Raw genomic sequence first — 22,921 nt, forward strand, 5'->3', positions numbered from 1 at the left:
ACAGGGGATGTTAATTAGCCCCCTGCTGGTGAGCTGGGACACCTTGGATACTTCTCAGAGACATCCGGGTTCCAAAATTATATTTTTGGAATCTGGCGAGCCAGCTGAATGACACCCATCTAAACATGTTGGGGTACGGGCCCCAGAACACCCCCAAATGGCGTATCCGTGTACCTGGTTATAATTTACATTTCGTGTTTGATATCGCTGAATAGGAAAATCATCAGCGGAAATATGATGGGCCTGTAATACCGATCGGACGACCCCCAGCGGAAATATGACGGGCCTGTAATACCGATCGGACGACCCCCAGCGGAAATATGATGGGCCTGTAATACCGATCGGACGACCCCCAGCGGAAATATGACGGGCCTGTAATACCGATCGGACGACCTCCAGCGGAAATATGATGAGCCTGTAATACCGATCGGACGACCACCAGCGGAAATATGATGGGCCTGTAATACCGATCGGACGACCCCCAGCGGAAATATGATGGGCCTGTAATACCGATCGGACGACCCCCAGCGGAAATATGATGGGCCTATAATACCGATCGGACGACCCCCAGCGGAAATATGATGGGCCTGTAATACCGATCGGACGACCCCCAGCGGAAATATGATGGGCCTCTAATACCGATCGGACAACCCCCAGCGGAAATATGATGGGCCTGTAATACCGATCGGACGACCTCCAGCGGAAATATGATGGGCCTCTAATACCGATCGGACGACCCCCAGCGGAAATATGATGGGCCTGTAATACCGATCGGACGACCCCCAGCGGAAATATGATGGGCCTATAATAATGATCGGACGACCTCCAGCGGAAATATGATGGGCCTGTAATACCGATCGGACGACCCCCAGCGGAAATATGATGGGCCTGTAATACCGATCGGACAACCCCCAGCGGAAATATGATGGGCCTATAATAATGATCGGACGACCCCCAGCAGGAAATATGATGGGCCTATAATACCGATCGGACGACCTCCAGCGGAAATATGATGGGCCTGTAATACCGATCGGACGACCTCCAGCGGAAATATGATGGGCCTATAATACCGTTCGGATGACCCCCAGCGGAAATATGATGGGCCTATAATACCGATCGGACGACCTCCAGCGGAAATATGATGGGCCTGTAATACCGATCGGACGATCCCCAGCGGAAATATGATGGGCCTATAATAATGATCGGACGACCTCCAGCGGAAATATGATGGGCCTATAATAATGATCGGACGACCTCCAGCGGAAATATGATGGGCCTGTAATACCGATCGGACGACCCCCAGCGGAAATATGATGGGCCTGTAATACCGATCGGACGACCCCCAGCGGAAATATGATGGGCCTGTAATACCAATCGGACGACCTCCAGCGGAAATATGATGGGCCTGTAATACCGATCGGACGACCTCCAGCGGAAATATGATGGGCCTGTAATAATGATCGGACGACCTCCAGCGGAAATATGATGGGCCTGTAATACCGATCGGACGACCCCCAGCGGAAATATGATGGGCCTGTAATACCGATCGGACGACCCCCAGCGGAAATATGATGGGCCTCTAATACCGATCGGACAACCCCCAGCGGAAATATGATGGGCCTATAATAATGATCGGACGACCCCCCGCAGGAAATATGATGGGCCTATAATACCGATCGGACGACCTCCAGCGGAAATATGATGGGCCTGTAATACCGATCGGACGACCTCCAGCGGAAATATGATGGGCCTGTAATACCGATCGGACGACCTCCAGCGGAAATATGATGGGCCTGTAATACCGATCGGACGACCTCCAGCGGAAATATGATGGGCCTATAATACCGATCGGACGACCCCCAGCGGAAATATGATGGGCCTGTAATACCGATCGGACGACCCCCAGCGGAAATATGATGGGCCTATAATACCGTTCGGATGACCCCCAGCGGAAATATGATGGGCCTATAATACCGATCGGACGACCTCCAGCGGAAATATGATGGGCCTGTAATACCGATCGGACGATCCCCAGCGGAAATATGATGGGCCTATAATAATGGTCGGACGACCTCCAGCGGAAATATGATGGGCCTATAATACCGATCGGACGACCTCCAGCGGAAATATGATGGGCCTGTAATACCGATCGGACGACCTCCAGCGGAAATATGATGGGCCTGTAATAATGATCGGACGACCTCCAGCAGAAATATGATGGGCCTGTAATAATGATCGGACGACCTCCAGCGGAAATATGATGGGCCTGTAATACCGATCGGACGACCCCCAGCGGAAATATGATGGGCCTGTAATACCGATCGGACGACCCCCAGCGGAAATATGATGGGCCTGTAATACCGATCGGACGACCCCCAGCGGAAATATGATGGGCCTGTAATACCGATCGGACGACCCCCAGCGGAAATATGATGGGCCTGTAATACCAATCGGACGACCCCCAGCGGAAATATGATGGGCCTGTAATACCGATCGGACGACCCCCAGCGGAAACATGATGGGCCTATAATACCGATCGGACGACCTTCAGCGGAAATATGATGGGCCTGTAATACCGATCGGACGACCTCCAGCGGAAATATGATGGGCCTGTAATACCGATCGGACGACCCCCAGCGGAAATATGATGGGCCTGTAATACCGATCGGACGACCCCCAGCGGAAATATGATGGGCCTATAATACCGATTGGACGACCCCCAGCGGAAATATGATGGGCCTGTAATACCAATCGGATGACCCCCAGCGGAAATATGATGGGCCTATAATACCGATTGGACGACCCCCAGCGGAAATATGATGGGCCTGTAATACCGATCGGACGACCCCCAGCGGAAATATGGTGGGCCTATAATACCGATCGGACGACCTCCAGCGGAAATATGATGGGCCTGTAATACCGATCGGACGACCTCCAGCGGAAATATGATGGGCCTGTAATACCGATCGGATGACCCCCAGCGGAAATATGATGGGCCTGTAATACCGATCAGACGACCCCCAGCGGAAATATGATGGGCCTGTAATACCGATCGGACGACCTCCAGCGGAAATATGATGGGCCTGTAATACCGATCGGACGACCCCCAGCGGAAATATGACGGGCCTGTAATACCGATCGGACGACCCCCAGCGGAAATATGATGGGCCTGTAATACCGATCGGACGACCCCCAGCGGAAATATGATGGGCCTGTAATACCGATCGGACGACCCCCAGCGGAAATATGATGGGCCTATAATACCGATCGGACGACCTCCAGCGGAAATATGATGGGCCTGTAATACCGATCGGACGACCTCCAGCGGAAATATGATGGGCCTGTAATACCGATCGGACGACCTCCAGCGGAAATATGATGGGCCTGTAATACCGATCGGACGACCTCCAGCGGAAATATGATGGGCCTGTAATACCGATCGGACGACCCCCAGCGGAAATATGATGGGCCTGTAATACCGATCGGACGACCTCCAGCGGAAGTATGATGGGCCTGTAATAATGATCGGACGACCTCCAGCAGAAATATGATGGGCCTGTAATAATGATCGGACGACCTCCAGCGGAAATATGATGGGCCTGTAATACCGATCGGACGACCCCCAGCGGAAATATGATGGGCCTGTAATACCGATCGGACGACCTCCAGCGGAAATATGATGGGCCTGTAATACCGATCGGACGACCTCCAGCGGAAATATGATGGGCCTGTAATACCGATCGGACGACCTCCAGTGGAAATATGATGGGCCTGTAATACCGATCGGACGACCTCCAGCGGAAATATGATGGGCCTGTAATACCGATCGGACGACCTCCAGCGGAAATATGATGGGCCTGTAATACCGATCGGACGACCTCCAGTGGAAATATGATGGGCCTGTAATACCGATCGGACGACCTCCAGCGGAAATATGATGAGCCTGTAATACCGATCGGACGACCCCCAGCGGAAATATGATGGGCCTGTAATACCGATCGGACGACCCCCAGCGGAAATATGATGGGCCTGTAATACCGATCGGACGACCCCCAGCGGAAATATGATGGGCCTGTAATACCGATCGGACGACCTCCAGCGGAAATATGATGGGCCTGTAATACCGATCGGACGACCTCCAGCGGAAATATGATGAGCCTATAATACCGATTGGACGACCCCCAGCGGAAATATGATGGGCCTGTAATACCGATCGGACGACCTCCAGCGGAAATATGATGGGCCTGTAATACCGATCGGACGACCTCCAGCGGAAATATGATGGGCCTGTAATACCGATCGGACGACCCCCAGCGGAAATATGATGGGCCTGTAATACCGATCGGACGACCCCCAGCGGAAATATGATGGGCCTGTAATACCGATCGGACGACCTCCAGCGGAAATATGATGGAACTGTAATACCGATCGGGCGACCTCCAGCGGAAATATGATGGGCCTGTAATACCGATCGGACGACCTCCAGCGGAAATATGATGGGCCTGTAATACCGATCGGACGACCCCCAGCGGAAATATGATGGGCCTATAATACCGATCGGACGACCTCCAGCGGAAATATGATGGGCCTGTAATACCGATCGGACGACCTCCAGCGGAAATATGATGGGCCTGTAATACCGATCGGACGACCTCCAGCGGAAATATGATGGAACTGTAATACCGATCGGACGACCTCCAGCGGAAATATGATGGGCCTGTAATACCGATCGGACGACCTCCAGCGGAAATATGATGGGCCTGTAATACCGATCGGACGACCCCCAGCGGAAATATGATGGGCCTGTAATACCGATCGGACGACCTCCAGCGGAAGTATGATGGGCCTGTAATAATGATCGGACGACCTCCAGCAGAAATATGATGGAACTGTAATACCGATCGGATGACCTCCAGCGGAAATATGATGGGCCTGTAATACCGATCGGACGACCCCCAGTGGAAATATGATGGGCCTATAATACCGATCGGACGACCTCCAGTGGAAATATGATGGGCCTGTAATACCGATCGGACGACCCCCAGCGGAAATATGATGGGCCTATAATACCGATCGGACGACCCCCAGCGGAAATATGATGGGCCTCTAATAGCGATCGGACGACCTCCAGCGGAAATATGATGGGCCTGTAATACCGATCGGACGACCTCCAGCGGAAATATGATGGGCCTGTAATACCGATCGGACGACCCCCAGCGGAAATATGATGGGCCTGTAATACCGATCGGACGACCTCCAGCGGAAATATGATGGGCGTATAATACCGATCGGACGACCCCCAGCGGAAATATGATGGGCCTGTAATACCGATCGGACGACCTCCAGCGGAAATATGATGGAACTGTAATACCGATCGGACGACCTCCAGCGGAAATATAATGGGCCTATAATACCGATCGGACGACCCCCAGCGGAAATATGATGGGCCTGTAATACCGATCGGACGACCCCCAGCGGAAATATGATGGGCCTGTAATACTGATCAGACGACCTCCAGCGGAAATATGAGGGGCCTGTAATACCGATCGGACGACCTCCAGCGGAAATATGATGGGCCTGTAATACCGATCGGACGACCCCCAGCGGAAATATGATGGGCCTGTAATACCGATCGGACGACCTCCAGCGGAAATATGATGGGCCTGTAATACCGATCGGACGACCTCCAGCGGAAATATGATGGGCCTGTAATACCGATCGGACGACCTCCAGCGGAAATATGATGGGCCTGTAATACCGATCGGACGACCGCCAGCGGAAATATGATGGGCCTGTAATACCGATCGGACGACCCCCAGCGGAAATATGATGGGCCTGTAATACCGATCGGACGACCTCCAGCGGAAATATGATGGGCCTGTAATACCGATCGGACGACCCCCAGCGGAAATATGATGGGCCTGTAATACCGATCGGACGACCTCCAGCGGAAATATGATGGGCCTGTAATACCGATCGGACGACCCCCAGCGGAAATATGATGGGCCTGTAATACCGATCGGACGACCTCCAGCGGAAATATGATGGGCCTATAATACCGATCGGACGACCTCCAGCGGAAATATGATGGGCCTGTAATACCGATCGGACGACCCCCAGCGGAAATATGATGGGCCTGTAATACCGATCGGACGACCCCCAGCGGAAATATGATGGGCCTATAATACCGATCGGACGACCTCCAGTGGAAATATGATGGGCCTATAATACCGATCGGACGATCTCCAGCGGAAATATGATGGGCCTGTAATACCGATCGGACGACCTCCAGCGGATATATGATGGGCCTGTAATACCGATCGGACGACCTCCAGCGGAAATATGATGGGCCTGTAATACCGATCGGACGATCCCCAGCGGAAATATGATGGGCCTGTAATACCGATCGGACGACCCCCAGCGGAAATATGAGGGGCCTGTAATACCGATCGGACGACCCCCAGCGGAAATATGATGGGCCTGTAATACCGATCGGACGACCTCCAGCGGAAATATGAGGGGCCTGTAATACCGATCGGACGATCCCCAGCGGAAATATGGTCAAAACAGGGAATTAGGTTGTTTTTCAGAGGTCGTCCGCATCTACCCACCCCTCTGTAAATGACCTCAGAGGGGGCGTGGTCTGAGGAATCCCTTATAACTTGGGGCTCAGCGGACCCCTGCCATCAGACCTCAGAGATATGCTATGCTGTAAGCACTTCCTCATTTGTTTCAGTGACTCCTCATGAATCAGAACCGCAGCGAATATCCCAGATCTGGTGTCTTTATTTATTTCCCTTTTGCTTTATTTTAAAACACAGCCTGTTGTGTGCGCCTTTACCCCTTATCTCCACTGTAACAGGGGGTATTAGTGCAGTGACTGGCACAGGAGGGAGGCTTCTGTGTAGTGACTGGCACAGGGTGGTGCATCGGTGTAGTCACTTGCACAGGGTGTAAGCATTGGTGCAATGACTGGCACAGGATGGAGGCATCAGTGTAGTGACTGGAACAGGCGGTAAGCATCGGTGTAGTGACTGGCACAGGGTGGGAGCTTCAGTGTAGTGACTGGCACAGGGTGGGGCTTCTGTGTAGTGACTGGCAGGGTGTGGCATCAGTGTAGTGACTGGCACAGGGGGAGGCATTGGTGTAGTCACTGGCACAGGGTGTAAGCATTGGTGTAGTCACTGGCAGTTTGGCAGCATTGGTGTAGTGACTGGCGCAGGAGGGAGGCATTGGTGTAGTGACTGGCACAGGGTGGAGGCTTCAGTGTAGTGACTGGAACAGGCGGGAGGCATTGATGTAGTGACTGGCACAGGGGGAGGCATCGGTGTAGTGACTGGCACAGGGTGGAAGCTTCAGTGTAGTGACTGGCACAGGGGGAGGCATCGGTGTAGTGACTGGCACAGGGGGAGGCATCGGTGTAGGACAGTAGGATGAGCCGGTCTGCTGCATTCAGGATGGATTGGATAGACGAGAGTTTAGTTTGGCGAAGAGCGGTGAGTAGTTACCGGAGACGGGACAGGAATGGATGGGGCAGCGCTGGCACCCCTGTGCGCCCCACAGTAGATATGATGTATTGTGCGGTCTCTCCTTTCTATTACACATCCGACTGGCAGGACTGAATCCCTTTTCCATACGCAGACAGCAGATTCTGAAGCCGTTGCGATGCATTTGGAGCGGCGGGATCAGCTGCAGGCAGGCGGAGCGCTCGGCCTCCGATCCTCACCTGTCACTTATTGTCAGCAATCGGAAGGCGTCTTATAAATAAATAAGATCCAACCCCGATAAAAGAGCCGACATTGCAGTCTCCGCAGAATCCTCGCATCATCCATTTTCAATGTGAAAGGTACAGAAACAGAGAAAGCCAAGAAACACAAAAAGCGGCAGCTGATGCATCCAAATTGAATTATGGCGGCTGACGCTGACGCGAGAAATTCCGTGTTATTAAATTAGTTATTCAGAGCAAACAGCTATATTGGTCGGCATCAGACGAGTCGGCTCTACTGGCAGCGCGGCCGCGCTAATGTTATATCCTCTTCATCCCATCATTATGTCTTTGTATTCTGTCCATCTGGCACTAAATTATACGATATGACTCCGCTGGCTGCGCTGGAAGTGTTGCCTCCCAATGTAAACGCTTTGTGATGAGGCCCCAAACGTGTCCAGTTAATCATCATATAGACATAATAAAGCCATCGAAGGCTTGTTGACTAGCAGCGACGGCCGCCATAAAAGGAGACTGTAACAGAGTGGAAAGGGCCGGGATCTGCCATGTTTCAAGCTAAAAATGGTCATTTTACCCCTATTAGTCACTTCAGAATGTCACTGAAGAACCGCAACGGAGTAACATAATGCAAAAATTATAGAAGCGTTGACATTCGCCGCAGTTTACGGCAACCGGAGGCTAAACTTGTGCACTTCAGCATAATTTATAATTCTCTTCTCCATCAGATTTTAATTAGGGCCTCCTATATGGGGGCGGATTTGGTGAATTCACTAATAGCGCCGTCGTTGGAGGACCGCTGGGCTGCTGTTGACAAATGATTACATTATTTCATTATGGCTCGTCAGCTGAGAGTTCCCAGCGCAATCTGTCAATAAAAGCCATTTGGAATCCCCCACCGTGCGGTCCCACGTATCGATCCGCAGCCTAAACAGCGGTTAATAGGAGAATTAATCTGCAAAATGCAATAATTTAGAAAAAAATATCCTCTAACGAAGTACAGAAGGTCTTTTCACGGCGACTTGTCGGGCAAACAAGCGGCCCACTTGCGACGGAAATGGAATTGATTTTCAATAAGGGAGAATTGAGCAAATTAACCGGAAGGTTTAATAAATTTGTCAGTGGGGTTGTTTGAGAGTGGAAGAAATGTCTGCTTCCTTCTAGAAACAGCACCACACTTGTCCATGGGATGTGCCTGGTACTGCAGCCGAGTCCCATTCAAATGAACTGGACTGCACTGCAATACAAGATGCTGCCTGTGAACAAGCGTGGCGCTGTTTCAAGAAGGAAATAGTCATGTTTTCCTAAACACTCTAAGCCTTTAGGACAAAGTATGAAACGGCCCCTCCCCCACAAACAATCCCCTACTTATTTTACAGGCAGTGAAAGCTGCAATACACAAGATACCCAACACATATTAGAAGTGTTGAGTAATAGTACCCCCAGTAGTAGTAGTACCTCTAGTTAATAGACCTATTACTAAGATCCCCCAAAGTGGACCCAGTAGTAATAGTGCCCACCCCCAAAGTGGCCCCAGAAGTAATAGTAACCCCCACAGTGCTCTCAGTAGTTAAAGTGACCCACATAGTGGACCCAACAGCAATAGAGCCCCCCTAGTGGCCCTAATAGTAAGTGCCCTCTTAATTGCCTTCAGTAGCAGAAGTGCCTCTAGTAAAGGCCCTATTGTTAAGTGCCCTCATTAGTGGCCTAAGTAGTAATAGGGTCCCCGAATGTGGCCCCAGTAGTAATAGTGACCCCATAGTGGCCGCAGTAAGGTATACTGACTCCCATAGTGGTTTCAGTAGGTATAGTGACCCCCATAGTGGCCCACATAGTGATTCCAGTAGGGGCCCCCTGATCCCTGTGGCCGTTGGGTCGTTTTTTTTATATACCGAATATTTTTATTTTATTCTGTAATGTTTTTTACCAATTTTTGTAACAATTTTTTTTTAACGTTTAAGTCTCCATGACGTCATATCAGACCTCTGGGGGTCATTCACAATGTCATATTTCTATTTTATTCTTTCCCACTGTAGCTGGGGCATCCGTAAAAGCCATACCCATAGAAGCCCCAGTTACAGGGAACACATCCCCTGCAGTGACAATAGTCAATGGCAGAGCTGATCAGGGTCTTCTAGGACCCTGTGGTTCAGCCGTGTTGGGGGGGCACCTGGTGATCACCCGATGGCACTTCTGCTTTCTGGATTCACTATGTAGCTACCATAAGAGAATGCAGAAGGGGTTAATAATGGCTTCTGCCTTCTTCTGCTAGACTGCAGTTAGCTTTAATCGTGCGCCATATTATCAGTATAAAACAATTCTGGCGCTGCGATGGGTGCCGGCAGCTTTAAGGTAACTAGTCTGACCCGATGTTCGATACGTGAACATAAGATGTTTGGGAAAATGGTTGTGAGTGTTTTAAGAACTGTTGAGCCGAGGATTCGTCTTGAACGGTTCATCGTCCACGGCTTGGTCTTCTACATTATGGGAACGTGGCAACAGTCAATTAGTGTATATTACATGTTGGTGTATTACACCACTTAGTATAGTATATGTTACTTTGGAGCCCCCAGTATATTCTGTGTATCCTGTCGTAATATCTTGTATCTCTGGTATACTCTACAGAATGCATCTACTACAGAGAGAAAATACAGTCACTGAGCTGTAGACCACTATATACCTGCGTGTAGCAGAGCTTAGTGTATATAAACTGCACGTAACATAGCTGAGTGTATATAAACTGCATGTAGCAGAGCTGAGTGTATACAAATTGTGTGTAGCAGAGCTGAATGTATATACACTGTGTGTAGCAGAGCTGAGTGTATATAAACCGAGTGTAGCAGAGCTGAGTGCATGTATACTGAGTGTAGCAGATCAGAGTGTATATACCTGTGTGTAGCAGAGCTGGGCGTATATAAACCGAGTGTAGCAGAGCTGAGTGCATGTATACTGAGTGTAGCAGAGCAGAGTGTATATAAACCGAGTGTAGCAGAGCTGAGTGCATGTATACTGAGTGTAGCAGAGCAGAGTGTATATACCTGTGTGTAGCAGAGCTGAGCGTATATAAACTGCGTGTAGCATAGCTGAGTGTATATAAACTGCATGTAGCAGAGCTGAGTGTATATTAACTGCGTGTAGCAGAACCGAGTGTATATACCTGCGTGTAGCAGAGCTGAGTGTATATAAACTGCGTGTAGCAGAGCTGAGTGTATATAAACTGCGTGTAGCAGAACCGAGTGTATATACCTGCGTGTAGCAGAGCTGAGTGTATATACCTGTGTGTAGCAGAACTGAGTGTATATACATGTGTGTAGCAGAACTGAGTGTATATACCTGCATGTAGCAGAGCCGAGTGTATATACCTGCGTGTAGCAGAGCTGAGTGTATATACCTGCGTGTAGCAGAGCCGAGTGTATATACCTGCGTGTAGCAGAACTGAGTGTATATACCTGCATGTAGCAGAGCCGAGTGTATATACCTGCGTGTAGCAGAGCTGAGTGTATATACCTGCGTGTAGCAGAGCTGAGTGTACATACCTCTCTTTCTCCTTGCCACTCGCGCTCTCCCCTCTCATCTCACACTCGCTTAGCAACGCTAAGTGCTGCTAGACTTAACACAGGCACTTTGGCCTCACAGGTCACTCGATGAATCAAACTCCAATTTGATGATTTTATGGCAGTGGTGAGGAAGTATCTAATGACACCAAAATCATCCACCAAAGGTCATTCAGAGGGGTCAAAGTGGGTGCAAGAAAAAGCCTGTAGGCTTCTTTACATGAGGTGACAGATTCCCTTACTTGAGAGGAGACCACAACCTCCAGCGGGTCTCCCCAATCCAGGTCTGCCTTGGCAGAATCCCCAGAGAGATGCTGCAGGAAGTTTTCTCTCATGACTTTTATTCCATACGGTCAAAATATACAAAAAGGATGAGGCTGAATGTGACCGAAGGCCTGCAGCCATGTGTTCTACAACTGCGGGTTTGCAGCAATGAGTTCAATGACCGAGGACCTGCAGAAATGTGTTCTACGACCGAGGACCTGCAGAAATGTGTTCTATGACTGAATACCTGCAGCGATGTGTTCTATGACCGAGGACCTGCAGCCATGAGTTCTATGACTGAGGACTTGCAGCCATGTGTTCTACGACCGAGGACCTGCAGCTATGAGTTCCACGACCGAGGACTTGCAGCCATGTGTTCTATGACCGAGGACCTAGAGCAATGCGTTCCACACCTGAGGATCTGCAGCAATGTGTTCTATGACTGAATACCTGCAGCGATGTGTTCTACGACCAAGGACCTGCAGCGATGTGTTCTACGACAGAGGACCTGCAGCGATGTGTTCTACGACAGAGGACTTGCAGTGATGTGTTCTATGACTGAATACCTGCAGCGATGTGTTCTACGACTGAGGACCTGCAGCGATGTGTTCTATGACTGAATACCTGCAGCCATGTGTTCTACGACCGAGGACCTGCAGCGATGTGTTCTATGACTGAATACCTGCAGCCATGTGTTCTACGACCGAGGACCTGCAGCCATGTGTTCTACGACTGAGGACCTGCAGCCATGTGTTCTATGTGTGCTTGATTTCGAGGTGACTCCAGTCCGTTCACCTACCGACTAAGAGAGCCATCTTCAACTGTTCCACCTGCATCTATATTAATCTCCTACAACAGAGAGGGGTTTTCACAGCCGGCTATCAGCATTGGGTCACATTTGGCCACAACTGTAACTAAACAGAGGAAATGGCTATGGCTGCAGTTAGTACAGCTAGACATTGTGTTACCTGCCGCTGAGGGCTGTAGCACTTCTCTCCACAGGTGTCTTCTCCTTTTTTGCATGTGATGAAGATGCAGAATGTTCCGTCTTTGTCCGCTGATAACATCCTCCTAGCATTACAGGGGAGTTCATGTCGTCTTCTGAGTTCATAGCCAAGAACAATTCCATTAGGGTCCTCTGGTGGAAACCAATGAATCTCCACTGATCTGTGAGAAGACATAAGTACATCCCTGTCAATGAGGGGCCATTCGTATAGTCGACTGCACTGTCCTGTCTGCCATAAATGCCACAAATGAACAGAAACCTGCTGAAATGGAAACAAAGCTTGTAGCAATAACAGCATGTTTCTTTGGAATTCTGTCTGAATTGTGTTTTCAGGGACAGAACCCCGAAATGTAGATCAATCAATCAATTTATTTATCTATCAATCTCATATCTATCTATCTATCTATCTATCTATCTATCTATCTATCTATCTATCTATCTATCTATCTATCCATCTATCTATCTATCTCATATCTATCTATCTATCTCATATCTATCTATCTCATATCTATCTATCTATCTCCTATCTATCTATCTATCTCCTATCTATCTATCTATCTATCTATCTATCTATCTATCTATCTATCTATCTATCTATCTATCTCCTATCTATCTCATATCTATCTATCTCATATCTATCTATCTATCTATCTATCTATCTATCTATCCCATATCTATTTATCTATCTATCTCATATCTATCTATCTATCTCATATCTATCTATCAATCTATCTCCTTTCTATCTATCTATCTATCTATCTATCTATCTATCTATCTATCTATCTATCTATCTATCTCATATCTATCTATCTATCTCATATCTATCTATCTCATATCCATCTATCAATCTATCTCATATCTATCTATCTATCTATCTCATATCTATCTACCTATCTGTCCATCCGTCCATCTTTCTGTAGCAATCTGGTTAAGGGTTGGAGTCTCTTTGTCTGATTAAATAGGCTTAAATAGGAAGTCCAATTAGAAACAGTGTGGAGTTAATCAGGAACTGAGTTGCGGAAACAAGGAACTGGGCCATGATTCAGCAGGGTAGCTGTCCAACAGGCTGGATAGCTTAACAGGTAGAGCTGCCACCTGGAACACAGGAGCTCTTTAGTTCCTGTCCTGATAGTAGTCCCTTCCTACCAGAATAGCCTCCAGACATCCCAGGGCCTGCTTTCCTAGGTACTTGTGGTGAAACTTGTCAGTGAGCCTGGGAGCATGGACATTGTGGGCTGGTCCCCATGAGTTCTCCTTCAGGCCATACCCCTTCCATTGCACCAGGTACTGCAGCCTTCCTCTATGTGTTCTGGAGTCCAAGATTTTGTACACTAGAAACTCCCCTTCACCCTGGAGCTTCACTGGTGGAGGAAAAGTGTTGCAATAAAATGGCTTTAGCAGTGGAAGACTGGATGTATTTTAAGTCTGCCAGGAAGTTTTAGGTAGAAGGCGACTTGGCCCACCTTTGTAGAAATCCGGAATGGTCCAATTTGGACAAGATGCATTTTTAGGTTTTTAGTAGACAGCCACACCTTATAACCCACCTGGAAGGTAGGGGGAGCTCTACTGTGTCTATCCAATGTCTTTTTGTAGTGTTCATGGGCCTCTTGTAGCATTTATTTTAGCTTTTTCTGAGTTTTCCGTAATGTAGTCATCCTGTGAGCGACCATAGGGGTAGTATTCACAGGAAGGTCAGGAGTGAACACCGGATGTAAGCCAAGGTTAGCAAAAAAAGGACTTTTGGATGTACAGCTATGTCTGGAGTTGTTATAGGCAAATTCAGCTGTAGGTAAGTAGTCCACCCAATCATCCTGGAGGTAGGAAATGAAGCAGTGGAGGTATTGCTCAAGAATCTGGTTGGTCCTTTCAGTCTGGCCATTGGACTGAGGCTGGAAGGTAGAATACAGGTTCATGGTAATCCCTAGAGCAGTACAGAAGCTTTTCCAAAACCATGGTGTAAACTGAACCCCTCTATCAGAAACTACATTATTGGGAACACCGTGCAGCCTAAATATCTCCTTGATCATTAATTCTGTAGTCTGTTCAACAGTATTATTCCCTTGGTGGGAATAAAATGGGCCATTCTTGTGAGTCGGCCCACCACAAGGATGGCAGACATGGCTTTAGAAGGGGGAAGACCCACAATAAAATCCATTACAATTGGTCCCCAAGGCCTGGATAGGACTGGAAGTGGTTGAAAAAGTCCTAACAGAGGAGATCATGGTGTCTGTTTCACACACAAATTACACAAGAGGTAACATATTTTTTTCACATCGTTCCTACAATTAGGCCACCACATGAATGAAGCAGTATTTCAAGAGTTTTCCTGACTCCAAGATGGCCTGCAAGTTTAGGATCATGGACCAGTTTAAGAACTTCAAGTCCAACAGGATCTGGAACATACAGGCTGTTCTCCTGCATCCAAAACCCCTTCTTATTAGAGAGGTCCACATCCTTAGAAGGATGATTGAGAAAGGAATAATTTTAGTATCCATCTTTGAACTTTGTTAAAACTTCTTTTGTGTCTAGTATTCACAGGAAAGTTGGGGGGGCAAAATTGTACAGTCTGTACTAGACCCTCCTGCGGTTCAGTAAGGATCCTGGACAGGGCATCGGCCTTGCCATTTCTTGAACCAGGCCAATAAACAATGGTAAAATTAAATATGGAGAAAAAAAAGGCCCGACATGCCCGTCTTGCTGACAGTCTTTTAGCCGCGTGGATGAATTCTAGATTTTTGTGGTCAGTAAGGACTATTAAAGGATGATTGGCACTTTTCAAAGGATGTCTCCGTTCAGAGGGGGCAACTTTAATGGCTAGCAGGTCTTCATTTTAAATGTCACAGTTTCTTTCAGCAGGTGACATGATATGAGACAGAAATACACATAGTTGCAGTTGCGTCTCCGATTCATTGAGACAAGGCAGCTCCCTCAGCAGCATCGGAGGGGACCACTTCCACAACAAAGGGTAATTCTAGATTTGGATGAACCAGGACTGGTGCAGAATTGAACAGAGCTTTTAGTTTCTCCAAGGTGCCCTGCGCCTCTGAAGACCATGAATATGTTTTGGCTTTCTTTGTGAGTGAAGTGATTGGTAAGATGATTTTTGAGAAATCTTTTAACAATCTTTGGTAGAAATTTGCAAATCCTATAAAGCGTTGAAAGTTTTTTAGATTTCTTGGAGCGGATCAATCAACCACAGCTTTAATTTTGCTGGGGTCCATACTGAGACCATCTGGAGAGATGACATATCAAAGGAATTGGATCCTGGTTTGTTCAAACTCACATTTTTCCATTTTGAAATAAAGATGATTCTTTTGGAATCGTTCCAAAACTAGATGGACGAGCCTGCAATGTTCATGCAAGCTGTCAGAAAATATAAGAATGTCATCGAGGTAAGCAACGACAAACTGGTCCAAAAAACCTTGAAACACATCATTACTAAAATGCTGAAAGGTGGCAGGGGCATTGCAAAGACCAAAACAAAATGTCCATATCTCGTTCTAAAGGCGGTCTTGCACTCATCTCCGTGTGAGGTGATAGGCCCCCCTCAGGTCTAGTTTGGTAACAATCTTGTCAGAACGGAGTCTTTCCAGAAATTCCAGGATTAAGAGGAGAGCGTAGCGAGTCTTGACAATAATTTTATTTAGTTCCCTATAATCAATGCATGGCAGCAAGTCAGAGGTGCCCCAGATGGAGATGAAGAACATCAAATAAAGCCTTTCCTTAGATTATTGTCCAGGTATTCTCTGAGTACCTTTAATTCTGGTTCGGCAAGATTGTAAATTCGCCTGAAAGAGATGGTTATTGCAGGGAGCACTTTGGTTGGACATCCATATGACCGATGAGGGGGAAGCTGTTTGGATTTCTTCTTGCTGCAGACATCGTTGAACTGCTAATACTAAGGTGGAAACTTATCAGAATTCTGCTTACTATCCTCAGAGGTTTCGGTATGTCCGAGGGCGGGTAGTGACGTTGGGCATCTTTCTTTACAGCACTCAGAGGCGAAGGTAATGGTCCTTAAGTCCGGGTTAATGGAAGGATTGTGGGTAGAAAACCAAGAGATTCCTAGAATAACTGGAAACTTGGGAGAAGAGATACGATGGAAACTAATCATTTCATTGTGATCAGGTTGAATAACGATTTCTAGTTTGATTGCCTCATGAGTTAGACGGCCCGAAGACAATGGTGATCTATCCACGGTTTCCATATCAATCAGTATGGTTTTGGCCTGCTTGAGATATTGCTGTCAAGAGTGTATTTAAAGTCCGTAAAGTTCCCTCCAGTTCCAGAATCTAACATAGTGGAGCATTGTAAATTTTGGCCCCCAATTAGGACCTGTATTAGAATGACAAAGTGAAAAGATGGAGGACGTATCTCATCTGTATCCTGAGTTATTGATGGGACGGCCTGTGACACCGAATTCGGCTGTTTTGGAACGTCAGATTTGCCTATGGTCTTAGCACTGGTAAAGGCAATATTCTTTAGGAACTTGTTGGGGCAGTTAATAGCATAATGTCCCGAGTTCCCTCATTAAAGACATAAATTCTCCGTATGGTGTCTTTCCTTTTCTGTTAAGGACAGGGGTTTGTGGATGACATCCATCTGCATTGGCTCAGGTACGGTTTCAGTCCTTTGCTGGGTGTTAAACGCTGTTTGACTGAAAGAATAGGCAGGATGTAAGTCTCTGATCAATTCGAATACTGAATAAAGTCCTCCTAATTGTCAGAGGTCTGAACACTGGCAAGCTCATCTTTCGCTGTCTCTGATAATCCTCGTCGGAATTGACTCTTTTGGGTGGCTAGGTTCCATGTGGTATCAGTCATGCAGGTGGCTTCTGGAAGTAGATACGGCAATGGTTGCAGAGCCCTCGTTATTCACTACGATCTCCACTGAAATTTTGCTGGCAGTGACATGCGGACATCAGAATCAGAATTGCGCACCTCCAGAAGTTGCCTCTGTAAACGTCTATCTCTCTTTGTAGTTCAGCAACATTTCCCTGGGAGGTAGAACAAAATTCATGGAGTTCAGAAACCTGTTTCTGCAAGATGGTTCTGGGGTTCTTTGTCGTAACCAGTGCAGATCAGTAGTGTCAATAGTGAGAGCCAGAGGTTGGTACACGGTTAATATCGGTTCGCAGTACAAGAGCAGCAGGAGGTAGCAGAGTCGGGGGGAGTCAGTTATTGGTACACAGAGCAGTTGTTTGTAGGCAGAGGAGCACGAAGGAGAGGAGCTTGATTACAGGCTGGGAGCTCAATAATCACCCAAGAGAGGTAGGTAAAGGGCCATACCTAAACAGGAAGTCCAATTAGGAACAGGGTTGTGGGAACAAGGAACTGGGACATGATTCAGCAGGGGAGCTGTCCAACAGGCTGGATAGCTGAACAGGTAGATAGACAGATTTACTGACTGAGGGGAAAGAAAGAAGGAAGGAAGGAGTCAGGACTCGAACTCAGGAGTTCCTGTGTTCCAGGCAGCAGCTTTATCTATCTGTCTGTCTACTTCATATCTATCTATCTCATATCTATCTATCTATCTATCTATCTATCTCATATCTATCTATCTATCTATCTATCTATCTATCTATCTATCTATCTATCTCCTATCTATCTATCTATCTATCTATCTATCTCCTATCTATCTATCTATCTATCTATCTATCTATCTATCTATCTATCTATCTCCTATCTATCTATCTATCTATCTATCTATCTATCTATCTATCTATCTATCTGTCTCATATCTATCTGTCTCATATCTATCTGTCTCATATCTATCTATCTCATATCTATCTATCTATCTCATTATCTATCTATCTATCTATCTATCTATCTCATACCTATCTATCTATCTCATATCTATCTATCTATCTCATATCTATCTATCTATCTATCTATCTATCTATCTATCTATCTATCTGTCTCATATCTGTCTGTCTCATATCTATCTATCTATCTCATATCTATCTATCTATCTATCTATCTATCTCATATCTATCTATCTATCTATCTATCTATCTATCTATCTCATATCTATCTATCTATCTCATATCTATCTATCTATCTGTCTCATATCTATCTGTCTCATATCTATCTATCTATCTATCTATCTATCTATCTCATATCTATCTATCTATCTATCTATCTATCTATCTATCTATCTATCTATCTATCTCCTATCTATCTATCTATCTATCTATCTATCTCCTATCTATCTATCTCCTATCTATCTATCTATCTATCTCATATCTATCTATCTATCTCATATCTATCTATCTATCTCATATCTATCTGTCTAGCTATCTATCTCATATCTATCTATCTATCTATCTATCTATCTATCTATCTATCTCATATCTATCTATCTCATATCTATCTATCCCATATCTATCTATCTCATATCTATCTATCTATCTATCTATCTATCTATCTATCTATCTATCTATCTATCTATCTATCTATCTATCTATCTATCTATCTATCTATAAGACTCCATAGTGATATTCATCCATGTACCCCTGTCCTGTCTCCTTGCATTCTGCTGATATTCCCCGGTACAGATCCTCATACATAATACATCCCATGCGGCGTTATATTATTTTCAGAATTAAAGTGAGACGGACATTTTTACACCATGGCCGTCACGTCATACTTCAGCATCAGAATTAATGAATTATCTATTGATTAAATTCCACTCTAGCAAATCCACCATGGCAAATAAATGAACTAGCGGGGGCAGTTGTAGGCCACGACCAGGCTTGTCAGGGCAATCGATCCGCAGTTAGTAATCTTTGGGGATATAAGAAGAGTTGATGGTAATATGACATGTGGGGAAGGAATGCTAACAAAGCCGCTGAGTGAAGTCATCTCACACCTCATCCGTTATACTGCGAGTGCTGCTGATATGTGCACGATGCTGTGCTGCTCTGATGGAAAAGGGTGCCATGTATAGAGAGGTGAATATACACTAGAAGGACACTTCATCTGAGCCCCCAGCCCTTTATTAGAGCCTCCTGGTCAGATGGATCCAGATCCAGAAAGACGAGACTCCAGCGGGCAAAAGAGCGCAAAACTTGTATCACTGAGCAGCGGGAAAACATCTCCTGGTCAGATGGGTGCAGATTCCTTTTGCTAAAGGTGGGGGCAGAATTTGACACAAGCAGCATGAATCGCTGACCCCTTCCTGTCAGCCGGTCAGAACATGTCAGCACTTACATCTAATCTGCAGCAACTACAAAAAGCTTCCTGTCCACAGGGGCCGAAATTCCTGCAGTACTATAGAACGATTTTATCAGTTAGCGGGATTTATGCCATGAGGAATTGCTGCAGTTCCGAAAACCAGAGGAAGGAGGTCCAACGTGTTACTAGATGGGGGTCTAATAAGGTGGAGGGGCGGGGGCGTCAGGGCACTATGACATTAGATTGAGTGGACTCTTGAACCTGCAGCCACTTCCTTGCATAAAAAGCAGAGCCGGGTCACTGACAACAAAAGTATAACAGATCGGAGCTCTGATTCAGCGGTCTCCAGTCTGACGTTGTCAGAGCATGCTGGTTGCACAACAGCTGGAGACCTATAGGATGAAGACCACTGATTTAGACAATCCAGCTCTGGGCATTTGATGGAGCAGATGACAACATAGGCCACACCCCTCCATGAAGGAACGCTCCATCCTTCATCTTACCTTGAAGTGACGTTCGCTATTCTTGGAGGTGGCATCTTGTTTGGCGCTCCTTCCACTGTGGCCACTCGTGTAGCATCACTCTTTATACAGGAATATGTGGTGCAAACTTTAACCTAGAGAGAACACAAAGCGCAGGCGTATAAGTGCACCCATGCAACGTGCCGCCAACTGCAACATTAAAGGCGAATTCCAGGATAAATCATCTTCTGATGTGAAGTAACATGAGATTATTTAAAGGTTGGAAAATCCCTTTAACTGAGCAGAAAGGGCTAGAATGTTATCAGAAATCGGGATGAATCAAGTAGATGATGTCCACCATATTTAGTATAAGGTGACCGTATCTTTTGTCCCGCTGCCCCCAGGGTCACAGCCATTTGTCCGCTCTCTGGACACAGGGTCACCATTAAAGTAATTACCAGCTGGGGTGCCGAGGCTGCCTGGCTGGTAATCACACAGCTGAGTTCCCCTATGCACACACTGACAGCAATGTGTGCATTCGAGATCTTCCTCCCCCCTCCCCTAAACTCTCCTCCGTCATTCTACAAGAAAAATGAGGAGGTGCTGCTGCGGACGCACACACTTCCACCGACAGCAGTACCACGAAGAAGAGCAGCGGCACTCTGAAGACCAGGAGGAGGTAAGTATGTGGGTATCAGGGGGATCTCTATTAGCACTGGAGCTGCAATGGGGGTCACTGTTACTACTGGGTTAGATATAGGGGACACTATTAGTAATAGTGTCCCCTATATCAGCCCCAGTAGTAATGGTATTACTATTGAGGCCACTGTGGGAGGGTCACTATTACTACTTGGGCCAAGTGTGAGTTACTATTACCATTGAGGCCACTGCTGAGAGTCACTATTACTACTGAGGCCACTGCAGGGGGCATTACTGAGGCCACTGTGGGGGTCACTATTACTACTGGGGCTAAGGGGGGTCACTATTACTACTGGGGCTACTGTGGGATTTACTATTACCACTGAGGCCACAATTACTACTGGGGCTACAGTGAGGGTCACTATTACCACTGAGGCTACTGTGGAGGTCACTATTACTACTGTGGCCATTGTGGGGGTCACTATTACCACTGAGGCCACTGTTGCGGGTCACTGTTACTATTGAGGCCACTGTGGTGTTCACTATTACCACTGAGGCCACTGTGGGTGGTTATTATCACTATTTAGGCCACTGTGGGGATCAATTTTACGACTGATGCCACTGCGGATGGTTACTATTACTCCTGCATGGGTCACTACTACTATTGGAGCTACTATAGGGGACAAGATTACTACTGAGGCCACTGTGGGGGTTACTATTACCACTGGGACTACTGTGGTGTACACTATTACCACTGAGGCCACTGTGAGTGGTTATTATTTCTATTTAGGCCACTGTGGGGATCAATATTATTACTGAGGCCACTGTGGGGGTTCACTACTACTGTGGTGGACATTATTACTACTGAGGCAACTCTGCACGTGGCAGCATACCTTTAGATAACTTGGGGTATGTTTACATGTGGTGAAAGTGCTGCAGAATGTCCGCTCCCCCTCACCTCCTCTGTAGATCTCCCGCTGTCAGTGCTCCCCGACTTCCGGTACCCATCAGCCTGCAGAGGCTTAGCCTGACTTGCACCACCTGACCAGCAGCACCCCCCCCCCCCCCCACACACACACACACACCAGTGGCTTACAGCTGACCAGGCTACTGGGTACCAGAAGCGGGGTGCGCTGACAGCGGGAAATCTATGGAGCAGGTGATGAGGAACACCGCCTAGAATGTAATCAACTGCGGATACGCAGATGCCGTGGACAAGTGTCAAAGATCAGAGTCTCTGAAAATCATCAGAAATCAGACCGGAGCCACAGAGGGAGGTAAAGTACTTCATGGCGGGGTTGCTGCCCCACCACTATTCCCATTGGGACCGCTGTAGGCACTATTACCAGTGGGTGCCACTATTACGACTGGAGATATAATTACTCTTGGGGGCCACTATTACTACTAGATCCACTATTAAAACAGGGCACATTATTATCACTGGGGGCCACTATACTACTGGGGGCAACTATTACTACTACAGACACTGTGACCACTGAGGCCACTATTAATACCAGGGCCTCTGAGGGCCACTATACTACTGGGGGCACTATAACTACTGAGGGCACTATTATCACTGGGGCCACTACACCGCTCAGGGCACTATTACTTCTGAAGACACTATTATCACTAGGGCCACTATTACGACTGGAACCTCTGGGGGCCATTATACTACTGCTTGCGACTATTTCTCGTGGGACTGCTGGTGACCACCATTATTACTGGAGCCACTGAGAGGGGGCGTGACTACTATTGGGAACACTGCGGCTATCCAACTTCATTTGAAACTAAACCCTCCATTTCCTCCATTTCTTTAGCCCTCCAGGGAAGTTGTAATTAGTGTGAAATATGTGTATTCTATATGTTGTCTAAACCCGGGGGCGTCTAATATGGCATATGACTAACCGTCTGCTAGCTGGGCGGTCCTCACCTGTATACTGTAGACTGTATATGGAGCCAGGCCCCCCACTACACAGACATAGGGCGTCGCACTGTCCGTCTCGTAGACCTTATCATTCACGTAGATGGAATATTCTGTGACAAGACCATTTGGGTTCGCAGGCGATGACCAGATGACACGTACAGCTGTACTGTTGATG

The 22,921-nt window shown here is 47.2% G+C and overlaps 1 protein-coding gene across 1 annotated transcript in view; it reads right to left on the bottom strand.

Moving 5' to 3' along the window:
• The window catches only part of USH2A (usherin), a 903,954-nt gene that overhangs the window by 251,315 nt on the left and 629,718 nt on the right, over window positions 1–22,921 (bottom strand). The window contains exons 44-46 of the mRNA XM_066594449.1: window positions 22,753–22,921; window positions 20,226–20,338; window positions 12,510–12,708 (exon numbers count right to left, since the gene is read on the bottom strand). The exon at window positions 22,753–22,921 is cut by the window's right edge and continues 34 nt beyond it. Of these exons, the coding sequence (XP_066450546.1) occupies window positions 12,510–12,708; window positions 20,226–20,338; window positions 22,753–22,921 (481 nt within the window). The remainder of the gene's footprint in view (window positions 1–12,509; window positions 12,709–20,225; window positions 20,339–22,752) is intronic.

The sequence above is a fragment of the Eleutherodactylus coqui genome, chromosome 3, assembly GCF_035609145.1.
Source record: "Eleutherodactylus coqui strain aEleCoq1 chromosome 3, aEleCoq1.hap1, whole genome shotgun sequence".
Lineage (NCBI taxonomy): Eukaryota > Metazoa > Chordata > Amphibia > Anura > Eleutherodactylidae > Eleutherodactylus > Eleutherodactylus coqui.